Source organism: Mus musculus, chromosome 11 (genome assembly GCF_000001635.26).
Source record: "Mus musculus strain C57BL/6J chromosome 11, GRCm38.p6 C57BL/6J".
NCBI lineage: Eukaryota > Metazoa > Chordata > Mammalia > Rodentia > Muridae > Mus > Mus musculus.
The window spans coordinates 117,224,854-117,247,749 of NC_000077.6; the positions used below are offsets into that span (position 1 = coordinate 117,224,854).

At 51.0% G+C, this 22,896-nt stretch overlaps 1 protein-coding gene across 2 annotated transcripts in view; it reads left to right on the forward strand.

Annotated features, from left to right (window-relative positions):
- The window catches only part of Septin9 (septin 9), a 162,665-nt gene that overhangs the window by 25,193 nt on the left and 114,576 nt on the right, over positions 1-22,896 (forward strand). The window contains exon 1 of one of the 2 annotated variants that reach the window (XM_006533744.2): positions 6,995-7,866. The exons of the other annotated variant lie outside the window; for it this stretch is intronic. Within the exon in view, the coding sequence (XP_006533807.1) occupies positions 7,845-7,866 (22 nt within the window). The 5' untranslated portion in view covers positions 6,995-7,844. Of the gene's footprint in view, positions 1-6,994; positions 7,867-22,896 lie in introns of those variants that run through there. 2 annotated transcript variants of the gene reach the window in all.

The window sequence follows — 22,896 nt, forward strand, 5'->3', positions numbered from 1 at the left end:
TATGGGAGGAGCAGAGGGAACAGGGTTTGGGTAGCTGCTACCCGCCAGGCATTTAGGACTATTTAAAAACATGTCTAATTATGTGTATGTGTATGGAGGTGGGGTGGGGCTGGTATGTGAAGGAGGGTACCATACCTGTGAAGGCCAGAAGAGGGCGTCAGAACCCTTGGAGCTGGAGTTACAGGATTGTGAACCTCCGAGGTGGTGGTGTGAGTGTGTGTGTGTGGGAGGGGGCAAACTCCGCAGTACCCATCTGCCCAGCCCATGACTGTTTAAAGAAGTTATTCTCTGTGTATGAGATTTGCTGCATGTGTGCCATTACACCATGTGTGTGCAGTGCCCTCAAAGGTCAGAGAGGGCATGGGTCACCTGAAACAGGAGTGATAGATGGCTGTGAGCCACCATGTGGGTACTGGGAAGCAAACCCAGGGCCTCAGCTAGAGCAGCCGGTGCTCTTAACCACTGAGCCATCTCTCCACTCCATCGTCCCCCGCCGTCCACCATGGACTTCTGTCTGTCTGTCTTTCTTTCTTTCTTTCTTTCTTTCTTTTTTTTTTTTTTTTTTTTTGGGTTTTTTTGAAACAGGGTTTCTCTGTGTAGCCCTAGCTGTCCTGGAACTCACTCTGTAGACCAGGCTGGCCTCGAACTCAGAAGTCTGCCTGCCTCTGCCTCCCGAGTGCTGGGATTAAAGGTGTGCGCCACGACTTGTGTTTTTCAAATGTTCACGTGGTTGGTTTATGTAGCACAGGCTGCCTTCAAACCCGAGATCCTCCTGCCTTAGCCTCTTGAGTGCCTGGATTACAATGTCAATTCGGCCAACATAGTGGGAAGCCTTGGGCTAGCGGCTCCTCATGGCTGATTCCTGGTCACGTGTGTCTCCCATGCCATGCGAGGCAGATGGAGCGCATCTTCTTCAACGGCGAGTGCTTTCAGGAGGTGCTGGTTTGGACTGGCTGTGTGCTGCAGTCTGAGATTCATTGTTTATCAAGCAAATATTCATGGGGTGCCTACTGAGCAAGCAGAGGGCAGGCTCCTCGTGGGAAGTAGAAGACTCCCGGGCTGCACCTCAACTCCATCTCCCTTCAGTTCCTGCTCTGATTTGGCTGCAGCCTGGGGTGGGGGTGAGGGGTGGGGTGGGGTGGCTGATGGCTAAGCCTGAGGACCTTTAGCGAGGAATACAGGCCATCTGGGCTGCTTGTCCCTCTGGAAAGGAACCGGTGTATCAAGTTCAGGTGTTGGCCTCTCTAAACTATGCCACAGACCTGCCTACCCACCCACCCACCCACCTCCTCACCCTCCCACCCACCCCATCCCACCCCACCCCAGCACAGAGGAGCTGGCCCATGTTTACTTAGGAAGGCAGATCCTGAGGTAGAATAAAAGGCCAAGAGAAGCTTCTAGATAGGAATGTTGCGGCCCCAGGTTGGAAGCAGCTTGCTGGGGAAGCTACAGAAGCCCAGCCAGGGCCTCTTCCGGCTGCCCACTCTGTTGGCAGGTACATTAGCTGGGGCAGCCAGGCCAGTTCTGAGGCGGCAGCCTGACGGTCTTTGTTTCCATTTCAGGGACTTTGATTTAATGTTCTCAGCTGGAAGTGAAAGTATTACCTATTTATTAGTATTATTATTTTTGCACAGACCCTCACTATGTAACCCTGGCTGATCTACGACTCACTATATAGACTAAACTGGGTTCAAATTTACTGTGATCCTCCTGCCTCTGACTCCTAAGGGATGAGATTATAGGTACGCGTCCACATACTTGATTTAGGAGATTTGTGTGTGTGTCCTGTGTGTATGTATGTGTGTGTGTGAGTGTGTGCATGTGTATGTAAGTGTGAGTGTGTGTGTATATGTGTATGTATGTATATACGTATGTGTGTATATGTGTGTGAGTGTGCGCTTATGAATGTGTGTGTATGTATATGTGAGTGTATATGAATGTGTATGTGTTGTGTGTATGAATGTGTATGTGTTTGTGTATGTGTATGGTGTGTGTGTGTGTCATGTGTGTGTGTGTATGAATGCGTGTGTGGAATATGTGTGTGTGTGCATGTGCATGTCTGCCTGTACATGTGGAGGCCAGATTATAACCTTGGCTGACATTTATCAGGTGCCCACTACTTTTTTGCTCTTTTTGAGACAGGGTCCTTCCCTGTCCTGGACTAACCGATTAGTCTAGGCTGTCTGTCCAGTGAGCCCCAGAGATCCTTCTGCCTCTCCTTCCCCTGCCCTGGGGTTACAGGTGTGCGCCATGCCCAGCCTTTTCACACGGGGGATTAAGCCCAGGTCCCCATGCTTGGAAGACAAGCGTGTTATTGACTGAGCTGTCACACCACTTTCCCAAATGTCATTTGTAAAAACGTTTATTTCTAGAGCCTCATAACTTGGGTGTGGGTGTTCAAGGGTCTCTGCCTTGAGGGAAGGAAGGTGTACAGTGGCAGGAAATCAGCCCAGAGGTGTAGCATCTTTTCCTCCAGCCTTCCTTCTTCCCTCCTCCCCAAAGGACCTTCCCCAGGGAGTACACCAATATCCCTGTGGAGCCTTCAGAACACCTTTTCCTGAGTCACAGAGGGCGGATTTTTCCTTCCCTGTTCTCCCTGGGATCATCTGGCCACTGTCAGCTGAGGCTGCCTGGCCTCACTTGGTACAGTTTTGCCCCTGCCCCAGCCAATGCTGGGGTGCAGACACATGCCCCTCCAGAGGGGGTCCATGGAGCCAGGATGGCACGGTGGCATCTCAGCTGCGCATGCTGCAGGATGCAGTTGGGAAAAGTTCCAGTGACCCATGGTCCCAGCTCCTGGTTGCTTTGTGAAATCACCTGTACCTTTTCCTTTGGCTCCATAGAAGTAGACACTTTAATCTGGGGACCTGATCAGGAGAAAAGCTCACCAAGAAAGCTTCAGGGGCAGAAACGTCTGGGAGAGCCAGGTCACATCCTGGGACAGGACAGAGTTGGGGAAGCAATCCTGGAAGGCTTTCTAACAGAGGAGGTAATGCCTGAGCCCTCCCAAATTAAAGGTTCCTGACTTGCCTAGGTCCCCAGCTGCTTCTTTAAGTGGGTTTGTGCCCAGGGAGCCCCCTTTCCAGCTTGGAGGGATTGTGAACCTGCGAGAGACTGTGACCAGGGTGTCTAGGTCACCGGTGTCACTCAGTGCTGGATGAGGGCTAGGGTGCTGGCCTGAGGACTGGGAAGGGCTGATGATAATGGGGTTCTAACTGCAGGCTGGGGGTGAGAATTGGGGCTTTGGGCTGGCACAGCCAGATGCTTCAGAGTCTGGGCCTGGGGGTCCTGTGTCCCCAGAAGAGCAAACCTTATCCAGGTTTGGAAAAGCTGTTGAAACCGAGCTAACCCTCATGTGCTTCTGTTTTTCCTGAGTACAAAAGTCTCAGCCTCTTGCTGAGTGGGAGGAGCAGGCGTGGCTGTTGAGTTGTCTCCCAGGCCTACACGCACCGTGGGCAGTGGGTTTCTTGACTCTCGCAGCTGGGGCCTGCCCTGCCTCTCACCCTTTCTCTCCGCAGCTTCTGCCTATGACTAATGCGGGCTCCATCCGAGCCGTCTGTACTGCCAGGGTTTTAGTTTCAAATTATTCCCCTACTACCCGAGTGCTTAGATTTTTCAGGCATGGAGAGGAGACAGACCTTGAGCCAAACTAGGTCCTTCAAATGCTGAGGGTCACAGAGACCCCAGCAGGACACCTAGGGCTTGTGCAGCCTCGTGTCTGCAGGAGGCACCAGCTCCTGGCCCAGGCCTGCTCATCATCCCGAACCACTGATGCTCAGGGTCTCTCAGGTCTTTCTTGTTTGCATGCTGCCCTGGGAGCTGGGCCTGGACAGTCTCATGTGGGGGAAACGATGTCTTCTTTCCTCCTTTTTTTTTTTTTTTTTTTTTTTTGTACTTACTCAATGTAATAGAATGAACAGACATTGCATTTGTAAGCAGAAAAACCATCAAGGAGTATTTTTCTCAAAGTCAAGAAAGAGAGTAAATAAAACCAGGCCTGGTGGTGCCTGCTTGTGATCTTAGCACTTGGGAGGTGGAAGCTGGAGGATCAGAAGTTCAGAGTTGGGTGGGGAAGGGGGGGAGAGAGGGGAGGCTGAGCGATGGCTCAGTGGTTAGAGCACTTGTTGCTCTTGCAGAGGACCCTGGTTCGATTCCCAGCACCCTACATGGTGGCTCACAACCACCCATAACTGCAGATACAGGGGATCCAACGTCTTCTGGCCTGCTTAGACACACAAAGCACACATATATATGTCCAGACAAAATACTCAAATACATAAAATTTTTTTAAAAATATGAAAAACAAAACAAACAAAAACTAACTAACCCACAATGTCCAGTCACCCTCTGCTGCAGGGAGTTATCTAAGATCCTGTTTCAAAAAAGTTGGAGAAAAATGGAGGAGAGAAGAAAGAAAAGTAACTGCAAGCCCCAGCCTGCCCCATCTCTCCTCCTCCTGATTGGTCTGCCTGCTTTAGATGCAAATGGCCAAATGGCCACAGTGTTCATTTTGGCCTGCACAGGACACCTGCCTCTTGTTCCCCAGAAGAAGTTACCACAAACTGGTGAGATAAAACAATACAAATGTATCTCTGTCCTGGGGCCACAAGTACACTAAGTATCATTGCGGATGTGTGGGGCTGTACCCTCCAGAGGCCCAAAGGGAGCCCCTTGCCCACCTCTGCCACCTGTGTGGGACTCCAGGCGTTCCTTGGCTTGTGGCCACAACAGTCCAGCCTTCCGGCAGTGCCTTCCACTCTCTATGATCTGGCCTCACTTCCTTCCGTATGTGTGTCAAAGTCCCTCTTTTTAAAATATACCCCCTCACCCTAAGGAAACAATCCAGACAGGAAGCTATTGAAGAGGGTCCTTAAAAATCATGATAAAGACGCCGAAGTGTAGCTCTTCACAGTTGATGGCTTCAGGCAGGAGGTGGGGTGAAGAGAATCTCATTTTGTTTTTTTTAAAGGGCTGGCCACTGGGAATTTGACCATACTCTAGTGAGTTTGTGGGCAACATAAGTTGGACTTGGTTGGGGGTTTTTTGGGGGGGGAGGGAGGGTGTGCAAAGGAAGGGAGCATGATTGGGGTACATTGTACGAAGTTCCCAGGTAATTAATACAAATATTATATTGGGAATGATACAAATTTTTATTAATTCTTTGAGAGTTTCATTACATGTATTTAGATCATAGTCACTTCCAGTTCCTTCCCTTAACTGCTCCCAGACCCCCCACCTCCTTACCCTCCCAACTTCATATGCTCTCTCTCTCTCTCTCTCTCTGATTTATTTTTATTTTATGTATGTGAGCACACTGTCATGGTGTCTTCAGACACACCAGAAGAGGGCATCAGATCCCATTACAGATGGCTGTGAGCCACGATGTGGTTGCTGGACATTGAACTCAGGACCTCTGGAAGAGCAGTCAGTTTTCTTAACCCACCCCTCTCTTTTTGGCCGACCAGGAGCCACACCTTTAAAAAAAACCCCCAAACCCCTAACTCTTCCACTCCTAGCAACAGTCAAATGTCTGTTGCCCCTCAGTTAGGGGTGGGAGGCGTATGAGCCCCTCCCCTCGGGGCTGGCTTGACGCTGTGAAGATCTGGGGCAGGACCTTGTCCTGGGGTTCTCAGGTGGCTCACAAGATCCTCACCTCAAAACCCCTCACTTCTTGTAACGTCCTGTTCCTAACAAGGCCTCAGTTCTGGGTTCTAGGATGTGAATTCTTAGAGGCCTATCTGCCAGTCCTGGTGCCCGAGTCTCCCTCCAGTAAGGCTCTGCTCCCAACTCTCTCACGGTACGGGCTGCCCTTTGAGGTCCCACTCCACGCTCCCCGGCGGGGACATTTTCCCTGCTGTCTCCCAGGAGGATAGACATGATCTGCACACTCCCACAAGAAGATGCCTTGCTGTCTGGGGATGGGCATCTGGGGTCCCGCCCCAGGCAGAGAGTGGATGGAGTGACATCTCAGGCTTGGTGAGCTTTAGCTATGGGCTATGAAGGATCTGGCCTTATGGTGAGGGAGGGTCTCTAAACTCAGGTCTCCAAGGGACCTGTGAACAATGAATATGTGTCAAGGTGCCATGGGGACGGAAGCACAGTGGTCAATGTATGGTTTGTCCGGAGGCTGTGATGTTTGGGCTAGCAACCGGTGGCCAGGCACAAATGTTTTCCCAGGCTTGCTGTCTCTTTTTCTGGAGAGATTGTTAAACACGAGCCAGGCAAAGCGACACAAGCCTGTAATCCCAGTGCCCTGGATAAAAGCTTCGAGGATCTTCAGAAGTTCAAGGCCAGCCTGGCTTACCTAGAGTCCCTGTTTCAACAAAACCCCAATACAATAAAGAGATGCCATTTTTCACAGAAACAGCCCTTAATCCTGACACAAATGTGTGCATGCTTTCTTTAAGCCGAGACTGCACAGCAAAGCGCTGCTTCCCACCAGGTTTTTTTTTTTTAATATTTTTATTTTTTTTAAGATTTATTTATTTATTATATGTAAGTACACTGTAGCTGTCTTCAGACACTCCAGAAGAGGGTGTCAGATCTCTTTACGGATGGTTGTGAGCCACCATGTGGTTGCTGGGATTTGAACTCCGGACCTTCGGAAGAGCAGTTGGGTGCTCTTACCCACTGAGCCATCTCACCAGCCCTTCCCACCAGGTTTGAGTGACTTTTTGGTACAAGAGTGCTCCCCTTCCTGGGGACGCTTCCCCTTGACCTTCCCACTGCTGTTACTGAGCCTATCCCGTGCAGCAGAGGCTCTGAGCAGGTGCCGAGGGCCCTCCTTCCTTCGGCCAGGTAACCAGCCCCTGGACCAGGTGTCCACCAGGAAATAGAGCTGAGGCCCCGGGCCAGCCATGTTCTCAGAGAGCCGCTGAGTCTGAGGAAATCACAACGGGAGGACGTGTTCCCTCCCTGGGGACCGCTGAGACTTACTGACTCATGTGTGTGGGGTGGGAATCTTCCAGGAAGCCTCCAGCCAGCTCAGCCTCTTGGGAGCCTGGGGTGGGGACAGCCTGTCCCTCTGATCTGCAGGCTGACAGGACAGGGAGAACGTCTCAGGGTTCAAATACCTCGGGCAGGTATTTGGAACCTTCTTTTGGTCCTCCTGTCTGGGAGGCGACCAGTACCTGCGCAGATAGGTTGGGTGTGATGAGGTTGAGCTCTAGACCCCTAAAGTAAGGTGAGGCAGGCGCGCAGGAAATAGGAGCTTTTTAAAATGTTTTAAAACCCCAAGAAAATCACAGCATCGCTGGACGGGAGGAAAATGAAAGACTTTGGAAGTGGCCAGGAATTTGACTCTGCGAGTTGGTTTCCAAGAGCCTAGTTAAGCATCTCCAAGTGGATATTAAAAGGGAACAGCCAGACTCCAGCGGCGGGGGCTGGAGGGGGCGGGGAGAGGAGGCAGTGCCGGAAGCTGCACGCTGGACGCTGGACGGCTGGGGCCACGGCACTGTGGGCCAAGCAGGCAGCTGGTCCCGCGCTCAGGGAGAGGACCCAGGGACGCCCCGGGATTCCATCGAGGCTCCCCCTTCTATTTTTTTTTTTTTAATTTATCTCCTTGCGCTCCCCATTCCCCCTCTGTGTGGCAGAGACAATGCTACTTCAGTTCGGAGCAGAGACATATGACCAACACATGGAAATGTGGTAATTTGGATCTGTTCGTGATTGCAACAGATTGAAGAAATTAGACCAGACAAAGAGTGTTTTTAGAGGAAGAGGAGGAGGAGGAGGCAGAGAGAGAGGGAGAGAAGGAGGGCGACGGGGTGAGAAAGGGGAGGAGGACCCCTCTGCGCAGGGGACACCCGGCATCCCAGCTGCCTGCTGTAAATACATCCGTAGGAATGGAGAGAGATCGCATCACAGGTAGGCCACAGCCCTCCACGTCCCGGGTACCCCATCCCTGACCAGGACCCCAGTCCAAATGGTGTGGCCATACTGCGGCTTTGGGAAGTGAGCACCCAAGGTCACGTTTAACAACTTTTACAGAAATCTTTCTTTCTTTCTTTCTTTCTTTCTTTCTTTCTTTCTTTCTTTCTTTCCTTTCTTTCTTTCTTTCTTTCTTTCTTTCTTTCTTTCTTTCTTTCTTTCTTTCTTTCTTTCTTTCTTTCTTTCTTTCTTTTCCTGCTGACTATTCCACATTGGTGAGCTGGAATGTGGCTTCCCCACTCGAAGCCCAGCCGGGTCTGGCTTTTATTTAAACTGGGCCCCTTCTGCCGAGCTGTTTCTCTTTCATTTTCCGGTGTGCCACTTTTCTGTCTGTGATCGCTGTGAATTCAGAGACGCTGGAAGGGTGGATAGTGGGGATGGACTCTGCACAGGGCCAAAGCAAGCTTGTTTATCTATCATCTGGCCTTGGTCTCCTCCTGAAATAGCCTTGCTGGGCCTCCCGGGCTGCTGATTATAGAGGTGGTGTCTCCCAGTGCTTGGAGGAGGTGTATGCACACGTGTGCACCCTCGTGTGTGTGTGTGTGTGTGTGTGTTCTTGGGCCAGAGTGCAGTGTGCATGAGTGCACATGCAACCACGTACTCCTGCAGCCCCCTTAGACCCAATATAGACCCAGCAGGGGTGTGAACAGTTCAGGGAAAGGCATCTCCTTTCCTTAGCCACCCTGGTCAAGTTGTTCCCAGGTTAAATTTCCCAGTTCCTGCTGGGACCATCAATGTCTGAGGTCATTACTGCCCCTTCTGCCTTGAGTGTCATCTGAGTCAGGGGCTGCAGGAGAGTATGGGGGCGGATTTTAGAGATGTAACTCGTACTCCGGATTTGTGTTGTCCTGTGCTCATGATGAGACTGAACCCCACCCCAAAGTGTCATTGGCACCGGGGTATTGGTTACCTCTGAGTGCATGCACAGAGAGGTCCCTGAGAAGCCAAAGGGAAGGAAGAAGACACATCTCAGGTCCCATCTGAGGGATGACCTGTCACCACCAACCCTGGGATTACTGCAATTCTGATGCTGGCCAGGCCTTCACTGAGAGGTGGCCACCTGGTGTCTTGCTGACAGCAGTGTGTCCTGTGATCCTGTCGGGCACAGCACGAAACCCGGGAGGGAAACCTGCTTGTGATCAGCATGATTAGTAGATAGGCGAGGTTTTCTGCCCAGTTTGTAGAGGCAACATGGCAGGGGACACTAGCAGCTGCTTCCGAGGCCTGCACAGGTGGTGATGTATCCTCACCCCACCCCCAGGAAGCCTGGCCCTGCCACCTCCTCGTGACCAGCTGTAAAATGACAGTTGTGTTAGCGGCTGGCTGACAGGGGCCTGCACTTGTCTGTGCGGCTGTACTGGGTTTTGGGTTCAGGGCCTCCTCAACCACTAAGCCACACATGTGTCCAGCCCAGCCTTCATTCTGTGCATGACAGGGCCCAGCCCAGGTAGGTGACAGCAGGGTATTTGAGAGGCTCGCATGAGGGAGAGGTGGTTCCCTTGAGACTCAAGGGTGGAAGCTTGGAGATTCACAGGCTGACCAGAGAACAAAGCAGCCTTTGAGAGCCCTGGATCCTGGCCTTCACCACCCGACCCTCACTGGTGCCCTTAGCCAAGGACAGCGCAGCACCGGACCAGAGCGAGACCTTCTCCTTTTGTTTGTTTTGAGGCAGGTTACCTGGCCCCAATTTCACTGTGTAGTCCTGGATGGTATTGAACTCCCAATCCTGCTGCCTCTATGGTCAGGTTGCTGGGATTACAAACCTGCCGCAGGTTTATGTGATGCTGGGAATGGACCAGGGTACTGTGCCAGGGCCATACACTCTACCAGTGAGCTACATCCTCACGTGGTGCCTTCTCTTAGGATGGGTCACGGCCAAAGACCAGTCCTCCCCTCCCCCTCTTTTTTTTTGGGGGGGCTGTGAATGGAATCCAGGGCCTCAGTTGTGCCTGGAGGTGCTGTACAGTTGCAGTTCTCCCCGACATTTACATTTTCTTTTTTTCATTTTGAGGTGTCGTCTTGCTATGTGTCCCTGGTTGATCTCAAACTCAGGATTACCCTACTTCAGCCTCCTGAGTAACTGGATCTGGGCACAGGCCACCATGCTAGGCATGACTGTCGCTCTAGGAACCCTTCATTTGGATGTATTTTTACAAAAGTTTTCTTAACCAAAACTCAGCCGTAAATGGCCAGACTAGGACAGAAGAGGAAAACCCCCACCCCTCCTCCAGCCTGGTCTTCACCCAGTTGATTAATTAGGGTCAGTTGGAGCCCTAATCCTAACCCCAGTCCCCGGGGAAGTCAGGCTCTTGCCCTGTCCCTGCAGGGTGGCCTTGAGCAGATTACTTTGTGGCTTGCCCTCAGTTTCCTTATCTGTAGAGTGAGACTGAGTCCCTCCCCTTGGTGGGCTTCTGAGGTTTTGGTGTGCACTTGGCTGGCTCCCCGTTTCCAGCTGGCTGTGCTGTATCCTGCCATTCTGTCTCAGTGTCAGATGCTATGAAAGCTGCCTCCTTCCATCCCTGCTTCCACGCTGGGAGGCTGTGGGCCAGGGCACTCCAGTGGATGGAGACCTGGCTGGCTGGATGCCCCAAGGACTGGTGGCTGAAGCCGGTCCAGCCCTGCTGCCCAGGAGGTGTGGTCAAGGGTGTGGTCTTGCCCTGGTTGGGGCCATGGGACCTTCTAGCCGCAGGGAAGAGGTTCAGGGCTTGAGTGGGCATCCTTAGCTCTGCCCTGTCCTTTCTTTTCCTTTCCGCTCCCCCTCCCACCTTGTGGGGCTGGCCCGGGGTCCTCTCAGAGATTTCCCCAGGCAAATGCTTCAGGCTCCTCAGCAGGGCTGGCATGAGTCACTGAGCAGAGACAGGCCCCAGAGGCACGGGATGCTGCGTTCTCAGCCAAGGGTCGGCGTGGTTTCTCTTTTCAGTCTTCTGGATTGGCTTTGTGGCTCTTAGAAATTAAGCAGTTTTATCTTGTTCCAAGCGCTTGTGTTTCAGCACGGGGTGGGGAGAAAGAGAGAGAGAGAGAGAGAGAGAGAGAGAGGCTGACTCTCTAAAAGGGAGCTTTCTACTCAGCCAGGGGACAAGGAGAGGACAGGGAGGGTGAGAAAGGCTAGGCCAATGGGGCAGTCACAGACAGGGATCATGGGAGACACTGCCCAGTAAGGAATCCACACATGGCTCTCTGCAAGGGTCCAACTGCCCTGGCATTGGATGTATGCTCCTGGCTGGGGTCTGGTTTGTGTAGTGAGACACCAGGGTCCCAGGTCTTCTCTGCCACGGGGCAGGCAGACAACCGGGGCTCTCTGGAGGCTCACTGCCCCATTCAGTCCTCTCATCTCCCACCTCTGGGCTGGCCGCAGAGCCTCTGGCGGGCTCCAGCTGTGACTGATGGATTGCTGTGACTTTGCTTAGCTCTGCAGGTCAGAAATCAGAAGCAGAACGAGCTGGGCAGGGCTAGCTCCTTCTGAAGCTCCAAGCAGCTCTTGGCCCAATGCTTTCCCAGCTCCTGGTGGCTCCAGCAGCGTCGGCTTTCTTGGCTTCTGCCTCTGCTGTCTCGTGACCGGCTTCTCTCAGATCTCCCTCTGCCTTTCTAAAAATGAGGATATTTAAGGCCTCTGGGCAGCTGGGATGATCACAACTTAAGCCACCACATTCTATCCACAAAAAGCCTTTCCTTTTTTTTTTTTCCTTTCAAGAAAAAAAAAAAAAAGAGTCTATCTGTGTTTGTGTACATTTGCCCTGACACGTGTGGAGGTCAGAGGACAACTTGAAGAAATCTGTTCTCTGTTTCCATCATTTGGGTGCAGAAACAGAATTCACGTCATCAGGCTTAGTGACAAGCACCTTTACCAGTTGAGCCATATAGCTTGCCCAAGAGCCTTTTCTCCCAGACACTGCTCTCTGTGTTGGGGGGGGATAGACGTATGGGGTGGTAGGGGTATGGGGATATGGGGTGTGAGAGTACCAGAGTAAGAGTCTGGGGTGGTAGGCGTTTGTGGGGGACACCATTCTCCCTGTGTAGCTGGTGTTGGGCTGGTTATAAGACTAGTAATAGTTGAGGTGGCCTTGAACCCCTGATGGTCCTGCCTCCGCCTATCAAGTGCTGGGATTACAGGTGTGTGCCTTCACACCAGGCTCTGCCCATTTTTGAGTCAAGTTGCTTTGTTATTGAGTTGAGGGAGCTCTTTATATATGCTGGTTATTAGATCCTTATTTGATCTATCCTGTCGGTACTTTCTCCTGCTCCGTGGACAGTTGTTACCCTCACAGCACCCGCCTGGGTTTGAAGCTTACAATGAAGAGTGGAGAATAGCACACCACCTGGCCACTTGATTCCTTCAGCATTGCCTGTCACATGGGTTTGAGCAGGAGATGTGGTGTCTGTATGTGTGTGTGTGCGCACATGTAGAAGCCAGTGGACAGCCTTGGCTATTGTTCTTCAGGCACCACCCACCACATGTTTTGAGACAGAGTCGCTTAACAGCCTGGAGCTTGTTGTGTAGGCCAGGTGGCCATCGAGCTCTGAGGACCCACCTGGGCTGAAACTGCACACGTCACCATACCAGGCTCTTTACCAGGGTTCTGAGATTTTGAACTCGGGTCATCCTGTTTGCAAGACATTGCTGACCGAGCTCCCCAGGCTGCGGTGGTGTGTGTTTATGGGGAGTTATTAGAAGCTCCTACAACTGAGGGGTGGACTGACTTGGGGGCTTGAACAGCCAGAGAAAACCAACAGTTCAAAAGCCATGGGCAGAGAGGACCTCAAAAACAAAGGCTCTGACGTTAGAGCCAAGGAGGGTGTGAGTGGAGAGGGGTGCTGTGGAAATGGGTGGGAAAGAAATGGCCTCTGACTCTGTTCTGTTTGCCCCATGCTCATCCTGGGAAGCCCTCAGTCTGGACTTGGATAAGGCCAGCCGGTGTCCTAGGCGACGGTCTCTCCAGTTCAGGGCTCCCAGCCACGTGTGTGTTGACATGTGTGGTGTATGTCACAGGACATAGCTATCAATAATGAAGAGAGTACTCCAGGACCTGAGAGATGGCTCAGCAGTTAAGGCTCTTGCAGGGGACCCAGTTTTCATCCCCAGCACCCACATGGCAGCTCACAACCATCTGTAACTCTAATGATTCCTCCTGGCTTCTGAGGGTACCAGACAGACACACACCATGCACAGACATTCATGCAAACAAAAAGAAGAAGAAGAAGAAGAAGAAGAAGAAGAAGAAGAAGAAGAAGAAGAAGAAGAAGAAGAAGAAGAAGAAGAAGAAGAAGGTATACCTTACAGATTCAGGGTTCTGCCTGGTGTCCCAGCCCAAGGTGGCGAGAAAGGGTTGGGGATTGGTGTCCTGCCTGGAGAGGGTAGCCTTGGTCTGCGTTTGTGACCTGTGTTGGTGGGCAAGGACCATCCTCAAGGACCTGGATAGTCACTGTGGACGTGGTGGGTGTGTTCTATAGACAGGCAAAGCCTATTGATCAACACTGTCTATTTGCAGGGTGTTGGTGGCCCAGCAAGGGCTAACTCTCTACTTGCAGGAAATAGAGAGGCAGCTGCAGGGATCTTTTTGTCCAGCAGGGGGCGGTGCAAGCTCTTAAAAGCCCATGTACTTGGGTATTGCTTTCCTTGGCTCTGCAGAAGGGCTGCATGCTGCTGCAGAGCTGCCAGTACAACTTGATTAGGCTGAAGGGGAGGGAAGCGGCAAGAGGAGACCCTCAGGAAATAATAAGAAGGAGCCACTGAATTCCAATCCCAGCCTATGGCACCCGGGGGAGGAGGCTGGTGCCCCCTGACTCTTTCTGTACTGTATTTTCCTAGGTTTTGTTTGAAGTGTTTCAATCTCTCAAGTTTTTCCAGCCCACTTGTGTGTGTGTGTGTGTGTGTGTGTGTGTGTGTGTGTGTGTGTGTGGTCAGTGAGCGGGCGTGGAGGTCAACGTTGTCTTCCGGTATTGTTTATTACCTTGGTTTTCAAAAATGACTTGTGTGTGTGAGTGTGTGTGTGTGTGTGTGTGTGTGTGTGTGTGTGGCTGTATACACATGCATGTTCAGCCATACCTAGCTTTTACATGGCACTGGGATTGAACCCAGGTGCCCATTCAGTAGGCAATAGAACTTCTTTACTAGCTCAGGCCCCAATTTTCTAACTTTCTGAAAACATTTCAAACAAGAAGACAGACGGTGAAACCCTGCCCACACACCCACCTGCTGGACCCTACCGTGAGTGTTCCTTGTTAGGTGTGCATCTGTCCACCAGCAATCAGGCTCTCCTCAGACATATTTGGTTGACTAATTAATTTGTCTTTGAGACGGAGTCTCATGTAGCCCAGGCAACCCTCAATCTCCTGTAGCTAAAGTTGGCCTTGAACTTCTAATCCTTCTACCTCCATCTCCCAAAGGGTGATGTCAAAGACAAGTGCCACCATGCCGGGTGACTGAGGCAGTTTTAATAAGTTGCAGGTACCAGTACTCATGACCTCTCCTCCCTCTGCTCATGGATCGTTAGCCACTGTGGTTCTCTCTCCACATTTCTGTGTCTCCTGGATGCTGTGCATGCCATCCTGTGATTTTTTACAGGTAAATGCACCGTGTGTTCCAACTGCAGCCACAACATGGAACACTGACATCACCTGGACAGTCCCCTGTCCCTTCCTATACAGCTGCTGCCTTTGTATCCTCCAGGGAACTTCCCACCCTGGGTTCCTTTATCCAGTTCGAATGTTGGCAGAGTCGCTCAGTACTGTGGGTCCCCATGGCGTGTTCCATGCTGGGTCCTACTCTCCGCCCGACCCTTCTGTGGCTTTGACATTTTCCTGTTTCCTCTGGTTGGGCCTCCGTGATGAACATCTTATCCTGGTCTTTCATGAGAGCTGCTTCATCTGTCTCATGGGAGCACCTAGACCCTTGGTGTCTATTTAGTTCCGGGAGAAACTTCTACATCTTCACCCACAGCAGCCATCCGGCTTCAGTCCCAGCGGCAGTGTGCAGTGGTGTGCGTTCACACTGGCATCTGCTGCTGTCAGTCTTAAATGTTAGTCATTCTGGCGGTGGGGGTGTGGGTGCTATTTCACTCTGGCTTTAATTTTGCATCTGTCTGATGACTAATGTGGCCCAGCACATTTTCATGACCTTCCCAGCTATTCATGTATTTTTCCTTTGTAAAATATCTTTCTCAAATCTGTTGCTCATTTTCAAATTGGACGGCTCAACTCTTCCTCATTACTTCTGGATATTGGTCTTTTGTCAGATGTATGCTTTGCAAGGAGTTTATTTCAGTCTGTGGCTTGGCCATTCCTTTTGTTAATCATGTTTTTTTTTCTTTTCTTTCTTTCTTTTTTCTTTTTTTTTTAAATAAGCATAAGTGTGTCCCCATCGCTTTTGGTGAAGTCTCATTTTGCAATTTCTTTCTCTTTTTTCCTCTGTGGTTTTCACTTTCTGTGTTTTATAAGAATTGTCTCTTGCCAAGTTGCAAAGGTACTGCCAGTTTTCTTCTAGTATGTTGATAGTTTCTGTTTTTATGCTTCAGCTAAGAGTCTGGGGTAAGGCAGGGTCAAGGTTCATGCTGCCCACTGCTGCCTGCTGCCGCTGCTGCTCCGTCTTTGCAGTCGCTCAGCTTTGGCTGCTGACATCTCCTTCCTTGTTGTGTGGTTTGGAAACTTCTCTTGAAAATCATTTGAGGACCGGGGCCGTAGGAGTCAGCACCACAGAAACCGTGCGTGGCTGTGGACAACACCTGTCACCCCAGCACTCACAGGGTAGGGGCAAGAGAACTGCTCAAGGTCATCAACAAACAGTGAGCTTGCGGGCAGCCTCGGGCACACAGGATGCTGACTTGAATAATAAGGAAGAGGGCTGGAGAGGTGGCTCAGTGGTTAAAGAACACTGGCTGCTCTGGCAGAGGAACTGGGTTCAGTTCCCAGCTCCCACAAGAAGGCTCACAGCTGCCCAGAACTCCTAGAAGTTCTAGGAGATCCGCCTCCCACTCCTGGCCTCTCCAGCGTTGTAAGCGGTGCTCACACAAACAGGCAGGCACACGTGCACACACATGCAAGTTCTGCACACATGCCAATTTGATTGTATAGCCCTGTGATCCTAGTACTTGGAAGCAAGAGATACGCAGATAGATCTCTTAGAGTTCTAGGCCAGCCAGGGCTACAGAATGAGTGAGACCTTGGCTCCAAAAAAAAGTTGTCTTTTTTTTTAAGCAGGGAAGGGAGAGAGTTTTGGGGCAGGATGGCTCAGAGGGTAAAACTGCCTGCCACCAAACTGATGGCCTGAGTCAGCTATCCAGGCCCCACCCAACAGAAGGAGGGACCTGACTCCCGGCATGGTCCTCTGACTTCCACACCCTCCAGACACACACAAAATAAGTCTGAAAATGCAAAAGTCCCCCATCCCTCTGCTCGTCTCTCCACAGAATCCGCTGCCTCTGCGTCTCACTGAGTGTTTCTTGCAAGTGTTGTCAGATCTCTTCCTGAGGACTGTAGGTTTTGGCACTACTGTGGCTTGGAGGGCTGTATATATACATTGCAGGACAAATAGACTGTTTCTCTTGGGACCCTGTCATAACACAGGGGTGCTCCTAACACAAGTGTGGGGAACATGGCTTCGCCCAGCACCAAGCAACCCCCTCATTCTAGAGGACTCCGCTGTCCTGTTACTCGGGCCAGCTCGGATGTCTCCAGGCAATGTAGTTCCCAAGGGTTGGCCTCCGTTCCTTAAGACTGCCCTTCCTTGGGTACCACTCAGCAAGTCTGGTCTTCTGGAAATTCTGACTCATGAGCTGTGAACTGGGGAGACTTTTTAGGGTTTGGTCTTTACTGGAGCAGCTCATACAAAGCAGGGGGCTTTCCGATGTGCCTGTCAGTGTATCAGGGGGACTGGCTAGGTTTATTCTTATGTGTTTGTGTCTATGTGTGTCTGTGCATATCTGTGTATGTGTCTGTGTGTACCTGTGTCTATGTATGTCTGTGTGTGTATATGTGTGTCTCTGTGTGTGAACGCGTGTGTCTGTGTCTATTTGCTAGTGTGTGTGTCTGTGTGCTTATGTGTCTGTGTGTGACTGTGTATCTGTATGTGTCTGTGTGTGTTGTCTATGTGTGTCTGTGTGTATATATATGTGTTTGTGAGTGTGTGTGAACATGTATATCTGTTTGTGTGTGTCTGTGTGTCTGTTTGCTAGTGTATGTCTGTGTGCTTGTATGTGTGTATGTGTTCTTCTGTGTGTGAAGGTAAGTCTCTGTGTGTTTTTGTGTGTGTCTGTGTCTGCTAGTGTGTGTGTCTGTGTGCTTATGTGTGTGACTGTGTGTTTGTATGTGTCTGTGTGTCTGCTTGTCTGTGTCTGTGGGTGGGACTGCAGGTGCTCAGAGGATAGAGTCTCTTGGGGCTAGAATTTTATATAGGTGGTTGTGAGCTGCCAGCCAAACCCAGTTTTGCAGGAGTTGTCCAGACTGAGCCATTTTTCCAGCCCCTCAGCAAGGCTTCTTTGAACACTAGAAATGAACTGGACACAGGGGAAGTTTGAAAGGCACCGGAGCATGGGACCTGAGGCGAGCCGAACTCTCTGAGCACGGATGAATCAAGTCCTCTTCCTGTGTTCCCCTTCCTGTGTGCCCTTGTGCTGTGTCATGGAGACCACCATGTGTGACAGTGACAGCTTTAGTCATCCTCCGGGATCAATAAACCCTGTCGGTGTTTAGTAACACTTGCTGATCGGTGAGAATTTTCACAACAGTTGTGGTAGCTCACACTTATGACCCCAGCACTCAGGAGTCTGAGGCATAAAGATTAACAAGAGTTTGAGACCAGTGTAGGATACACAGGAAGTTCAAGGTCTTCCTGGGCTTCATAGAAGACCATGTCTCGGGCTGGAGAGATGGCTCAGTGGTCAAGTGCACTGGTTTCCCTTGAAGGTGACCTGGGCTCAGTTCCTAGCACACATGTGGTGACTCACAATTATTGGTAAATCCAGTTCCAGGAGATCCGATGCCCACTTCTGACCTCACAGGCACTGAGTATGCACGTACATGCTGTATAGATATTAATGGAGGCAAAGTGCTCATGTGTGAAACAAAAATGAATAAATATAAAAAATTTAGGTCTCAAAAATAAAACAAATGGGCAACACGCACACACACACACACACCACGGCCTTTATATAAGTTGCAGTTAAGATCGCTGATATCATATCTGTTTCCTGGCCAGGCCCTGACTAAGCCACCAAGTCAGTAGGAGGAAGGAAGTAATGATGATAAAGGCAGAAATCAAGGAAATGGAAAAAGAGAAAAAATAAGGTCATTCTTTGTTTCTCTAAGACGATATGGAGCGACAATTCTCAACTAGATTGCCGAGCTGGAGGAGGAAAGTCCAAACAGGGGTGGTCAGGGTCGGCGGTGAGGCGGTACCCTGCGAAGTGCCGTAGGTAGAACTGAGCCTGCTGGTAGACACCTTTACTCCCAGCACTCAGAAGCAGAGACAGGTGGATCTGAGTTCTGAGCCAGCCTGGGCTACTTTTCAAGATAAAATTTATCGAGCCAGGTGTATGGAATCCCTCTCGGGAACTGAGGTAGGAAGATTGAGAGTTTGAAGCTAGCCTGTCTCAAGGGGGAAAAAAAAGGATAACCAAAGACAACATTAAAGAAGGTTAAGAAGAAGCCAGAATAGCATTCTGTCTATGATATTTAACTGTGCCGGGCGATGACGCCTCACACCTTTAATCCCAGCAATCAAGAGGCAGAGGCGGGTGGATCTCTGAGTTCGAGGCCAGCCTGGTGTACATAGTGGGTTCTGGAACAGCCAGAGAAGCCCTGTGTGGTGGTTTGAATAGGTGTGGCCCCCACAGACGCATGTATTTGTACACTTAGCCCATGGAGACTGACACAGTTAAGGGATGTGGCCTTGTTAGAGTAGGTGTGGCCTTGATGAAAGAAGTGTGTCACTGTGGGGGTGGGCTTTAAGATCTCTTAGGATTAAGCTCTGCTCAGTGTGGAGCGCAGCTTCTCCTTGCTGCCTGCTCAACTCTCTGCTCCTCCAGCGCCATGTCGGCCTGCACATTGTCATGCTTCCCGCCATGATGATAATGGACTAAACCTCTGAAACTGTAAACCAGCCCCGATGAAATGTTTTCTTTTGTAAGAGTGGCCTTGTTCATGGTGTCTCTTCACAGCAATGAAACCCTAAGACACCCTGTCTTGAAAACCTTAATTCATTAATTTACAGCCAGATGAGGTGGCCCAGACTTTAATCTCTTAGCTGAGGAGTCAGAGGCAGGGCCAGAGGCAGGAGGATTCCCTTGGCTTTCTGACCAGTCTCATCAAGTGAACTCCAGACTCAGTGGAGAGCCACTGAGGAGGACACCTGATATCTTCCACACACAAAAGGGGCAGATAAAATGGCTCAACAGGTGCCGGGCGTGATGGTGAACACCTTTAATCCCAGCACTCGGGAGGCAGAGGCAGGCGGATTTCCGAGTTCGAGGCCAGCCTGGTCTACAAAGTGAGTTCCAGGACAGCCAGGACTATACAGAGAAACCCTGTCTCGAAGAACCAAAAAAAAAAAAAAAAAAAAAAAAAAAAGATGGCTCAGCAGGTAAAGGTGCTTGCTGCTAGGCAAGGGTGACAGACTTATAACACCATGACACCATGTTTTACCTGGGTTCTAAGGATCAAACTCTATACAAATACATATTCCTACTTTAAACTTTATTTACTTTATTTATATAAATACACTGTAGCTATCTTCAGACACACCAGAAGAGGGCATCAGATCCTGTTACAGATACTTGTGAGCCACCATGTGTTTGCTGGGAATTGAACTCAGGACCTCTGGAAAAGCAGTCAGTGCTCTTACCTGCTGAGCCATCTCTCCAGCCCTCCTACTTGCTTAAGTACACCTCTTGATGTTGTTACTTAGTGGCTGTTTAATGGGTTCTAATAGGGATTCAGTATAAAGGTAAGCCTTTACCCAGCCTGCTTAGAATTAGCCATGCATGTGTGTTTGTAGATGTGGGTACAGGAGTGTGCACACATGTGTGTTTGTAGGTGTGGGTGCGGGAGTAAATGCATACACACACACATGTGGAGGCCTGATGTTGATGTTATCTTCTCTCGACTGCACTGAGACAGTGTCTGGGGCTGAACACAGAGCTCACTGTTGGTGCTGGGATTCCTTGTCTCTGCCTCCTGCATGGTTGGATTACAGGTGGGACTACCACATGGCACCACTGGGTGTACTGGGTCTCATGCTTGCTTGGCAAGCACTTTGCCTGCTGAGCCATCTCCAGTCTTTCTCTGTAATTATTATTATTTGAATTTTAATCACTACCTATGCTCAAACCACACAATTCTGTATATGCATGCCTATATAAAGAATAGCTATAAAGGGTTAAAGAAGCCCAGTCCAAAGAGGCAGGGAGCTGTTAAAGATGCAAACAGACACTGCAGGTGGTGAGAGGCAACTGTGAAGATCCCACTGTGAGAACCACTGGAGGTGTCGGAGCCCAGCCCCAGGGTTACAGCATCCTCAAAGGAAGGCACTGGACCTTAGAGGAGAGGTGCCTCGCCCACGCCCAGCCTGCTCATGGAGAGGCCCTTTGGGTTCCCACCTGCTTGAGGCCACCCTGTCTCTCTTTGGCTACTGGACCTGGCCAGATGCTGCCAGGTCCAGATCTGCCCTTGGCTGGACTTGTCCAGGAGCTGGCCCTTCCAGTGGAGGCAATGCTCTGCTCCTGCTTGGGTCACAGCGACCTCCTCCCTGCTGTGAGCTGGTAGGCAGCTCATAGGCTCAACCTGCCTCATCAATCCACAACAGTTTAGTTCCTCTTCTGAGTGGCCCTGGTGTCATAGTCATTGGCTGGACCAGGAGAGGCGACTTGCCGTGCCAGCAGCCGCAGATTTGGGGCTTAGCCTTCAGACCTGGGGTGTTGTGTAGCTGCTGCGTGGTGTGGCCCAACCTCCCTTCTCTCAACAGGTCTGGAGTGGCACCTTCTTTAGGGCAGGTTTCAGCCGCCCAGGACTGGCCCAGAGCATTGCTGCTCTTCCCTGTGTGCCCAGGGTCCTGGGATCTGCTCCCAGACCTGGAGGGAGGGGGATCCCAAAGGCACTGGCCCTTCTGTCTCACTTACTTTTCTGTTGCTGTTAAGAGACACCCTGACCAAGGCAACTTATAGTTTATTGTTTATTGGGGCCTTGCTTACAATTTCAGAGGGTGGGACCATGGCCATCATGCAGGGACCACGTGTTGGAGCCGTATCTGAGATCTTACACCTTACCCACTAAGCAGGAGGCAGAGAGGAAGCCAACCTCATAACCCACCTGCAGCGACACACCTCTTCCAACAAGGCCACACTCCTAATCCTTTGCAGTTCACCATGGGGGACTGAACATTCAAATGTGTACCATTTGGGGCCATTCTGTTCAAATCACCACAGAGGGGATCCTAAAGGCACTGACCTAGCCTTCTCCATCATCTTGTACTTCTCAGACACAAGCAGGGAGGCTCAGGCTGGGGGCTTTCTGACAGAGAACAAACATGTGCTGGACTCTTCTGCAGTGGACCCAGCCTGTGTGTGTCACCTCTGGTACTGACCCAACACCTCCAGCCCCTGCACTTACTGGTGCGCCAGGTCCGGAAAGAGGCCTGCCTCTTCTTTCCCCTGGTGTGCTTCTGTGTGTGCACATGCGTGCATACATGCCTTTGACAGAGGAAATGATTCACTCCCGAGTTCAAAGGTTGGGGTCAGAGCAGCCAGCGTGGGTGAAGGCAACTAAGGAGGGGAAGCAGGGTGGGATGAGGTGGGGACCGGAGGCTGGGTGTGTCCTGCAGAGCCAGCTCCCACACTTGGAAGCTCTGATGGGAATTACCGGATTCCCGGGAGCCACTGGAATCCAGTCTCCCAAGGGTAGAGACTGTTTCACCATGACGATAAGATGCACACAGTGAAGAAAATGTCAGGGATATATGTGCGTGCATGTGTGTGTGCACATGTACATGTGTGAGTGTACGTACGTGTATGTATGTGTGTATGCATGTGTGTGTGTGTGTCTGTGTGTGTTGAATGTGGAGGTGGGCACAGCTATGGGGATGTATGTGTATATATCTCTCATTGTAAGTTCTGTATCTCCTTGACTGTGTGACAGAATCTTCACCTGCCTCTCTCCACCCTTCCAAGCTGCATACAGAAGGGCAGGAATGCCGGAGTATTCATGGTGCGCATGCGTAAACCTGCACACACCAGCTAAGGGTCAGCGGCCCATGGTCAGTACCTAGGCCTGGCAGGAAACCGGCTCTGGGAAGCTGTACGCCCGCCCCACCTTTGGCATGAAACCATGTTTTGTTGCTGTTCGTTCACAGCAACAGAGAATGGGGGTGGGGCAGCTTCAGTGTGAGGAGCCGTTGTGTGGGACAGCAGTCTAGGGTCTTGTCATGATCTCCTGAGGGCTTGGGGGATATACCTATATCCTCAGGGGTCTTACAAAACCTAGAGTCACCACAGTGAATGCCAGTGTGCCTTCTTCTACGTGAGCTTTGGGCAGGGAGAAGGCTGACCTCAGAGATGGCCTTCAGCCCTGCCCCTGGAGTCTCAGCCAAGACCAGAGCCTAGAAAGTTCCACATCAGGAAGGGTTGGTCTGCTGCAGGATAGCCGCCCTCCCAGCTGACCAGGAACCTTAGGGAACCTATTAGCTGAAGCACAACTTCTGAGCTAAGCATATTGTAACCCCAGCCTAGGAAGCTGAGGCAGGAGGATTGCTGACTGTAGACGAGATGTTGTCTCAGATAATAACAGAACTGAAAACAAAAGCCCATAGATTCTCACTGACCCTGGCTCCCCAAGATGCTATGAGGTTCAGGGAAAGGAGCTGAACGGCCCAGTGGATCTGGGGTGGTCATGTGGGGCCCCACATGTGCCAGTGGCCAGCTGCTCTAGTTGTGACGTGGGAAAGATCCACTAATTTTTCCTGACCAGTGCTGGGGTGGACAGCAT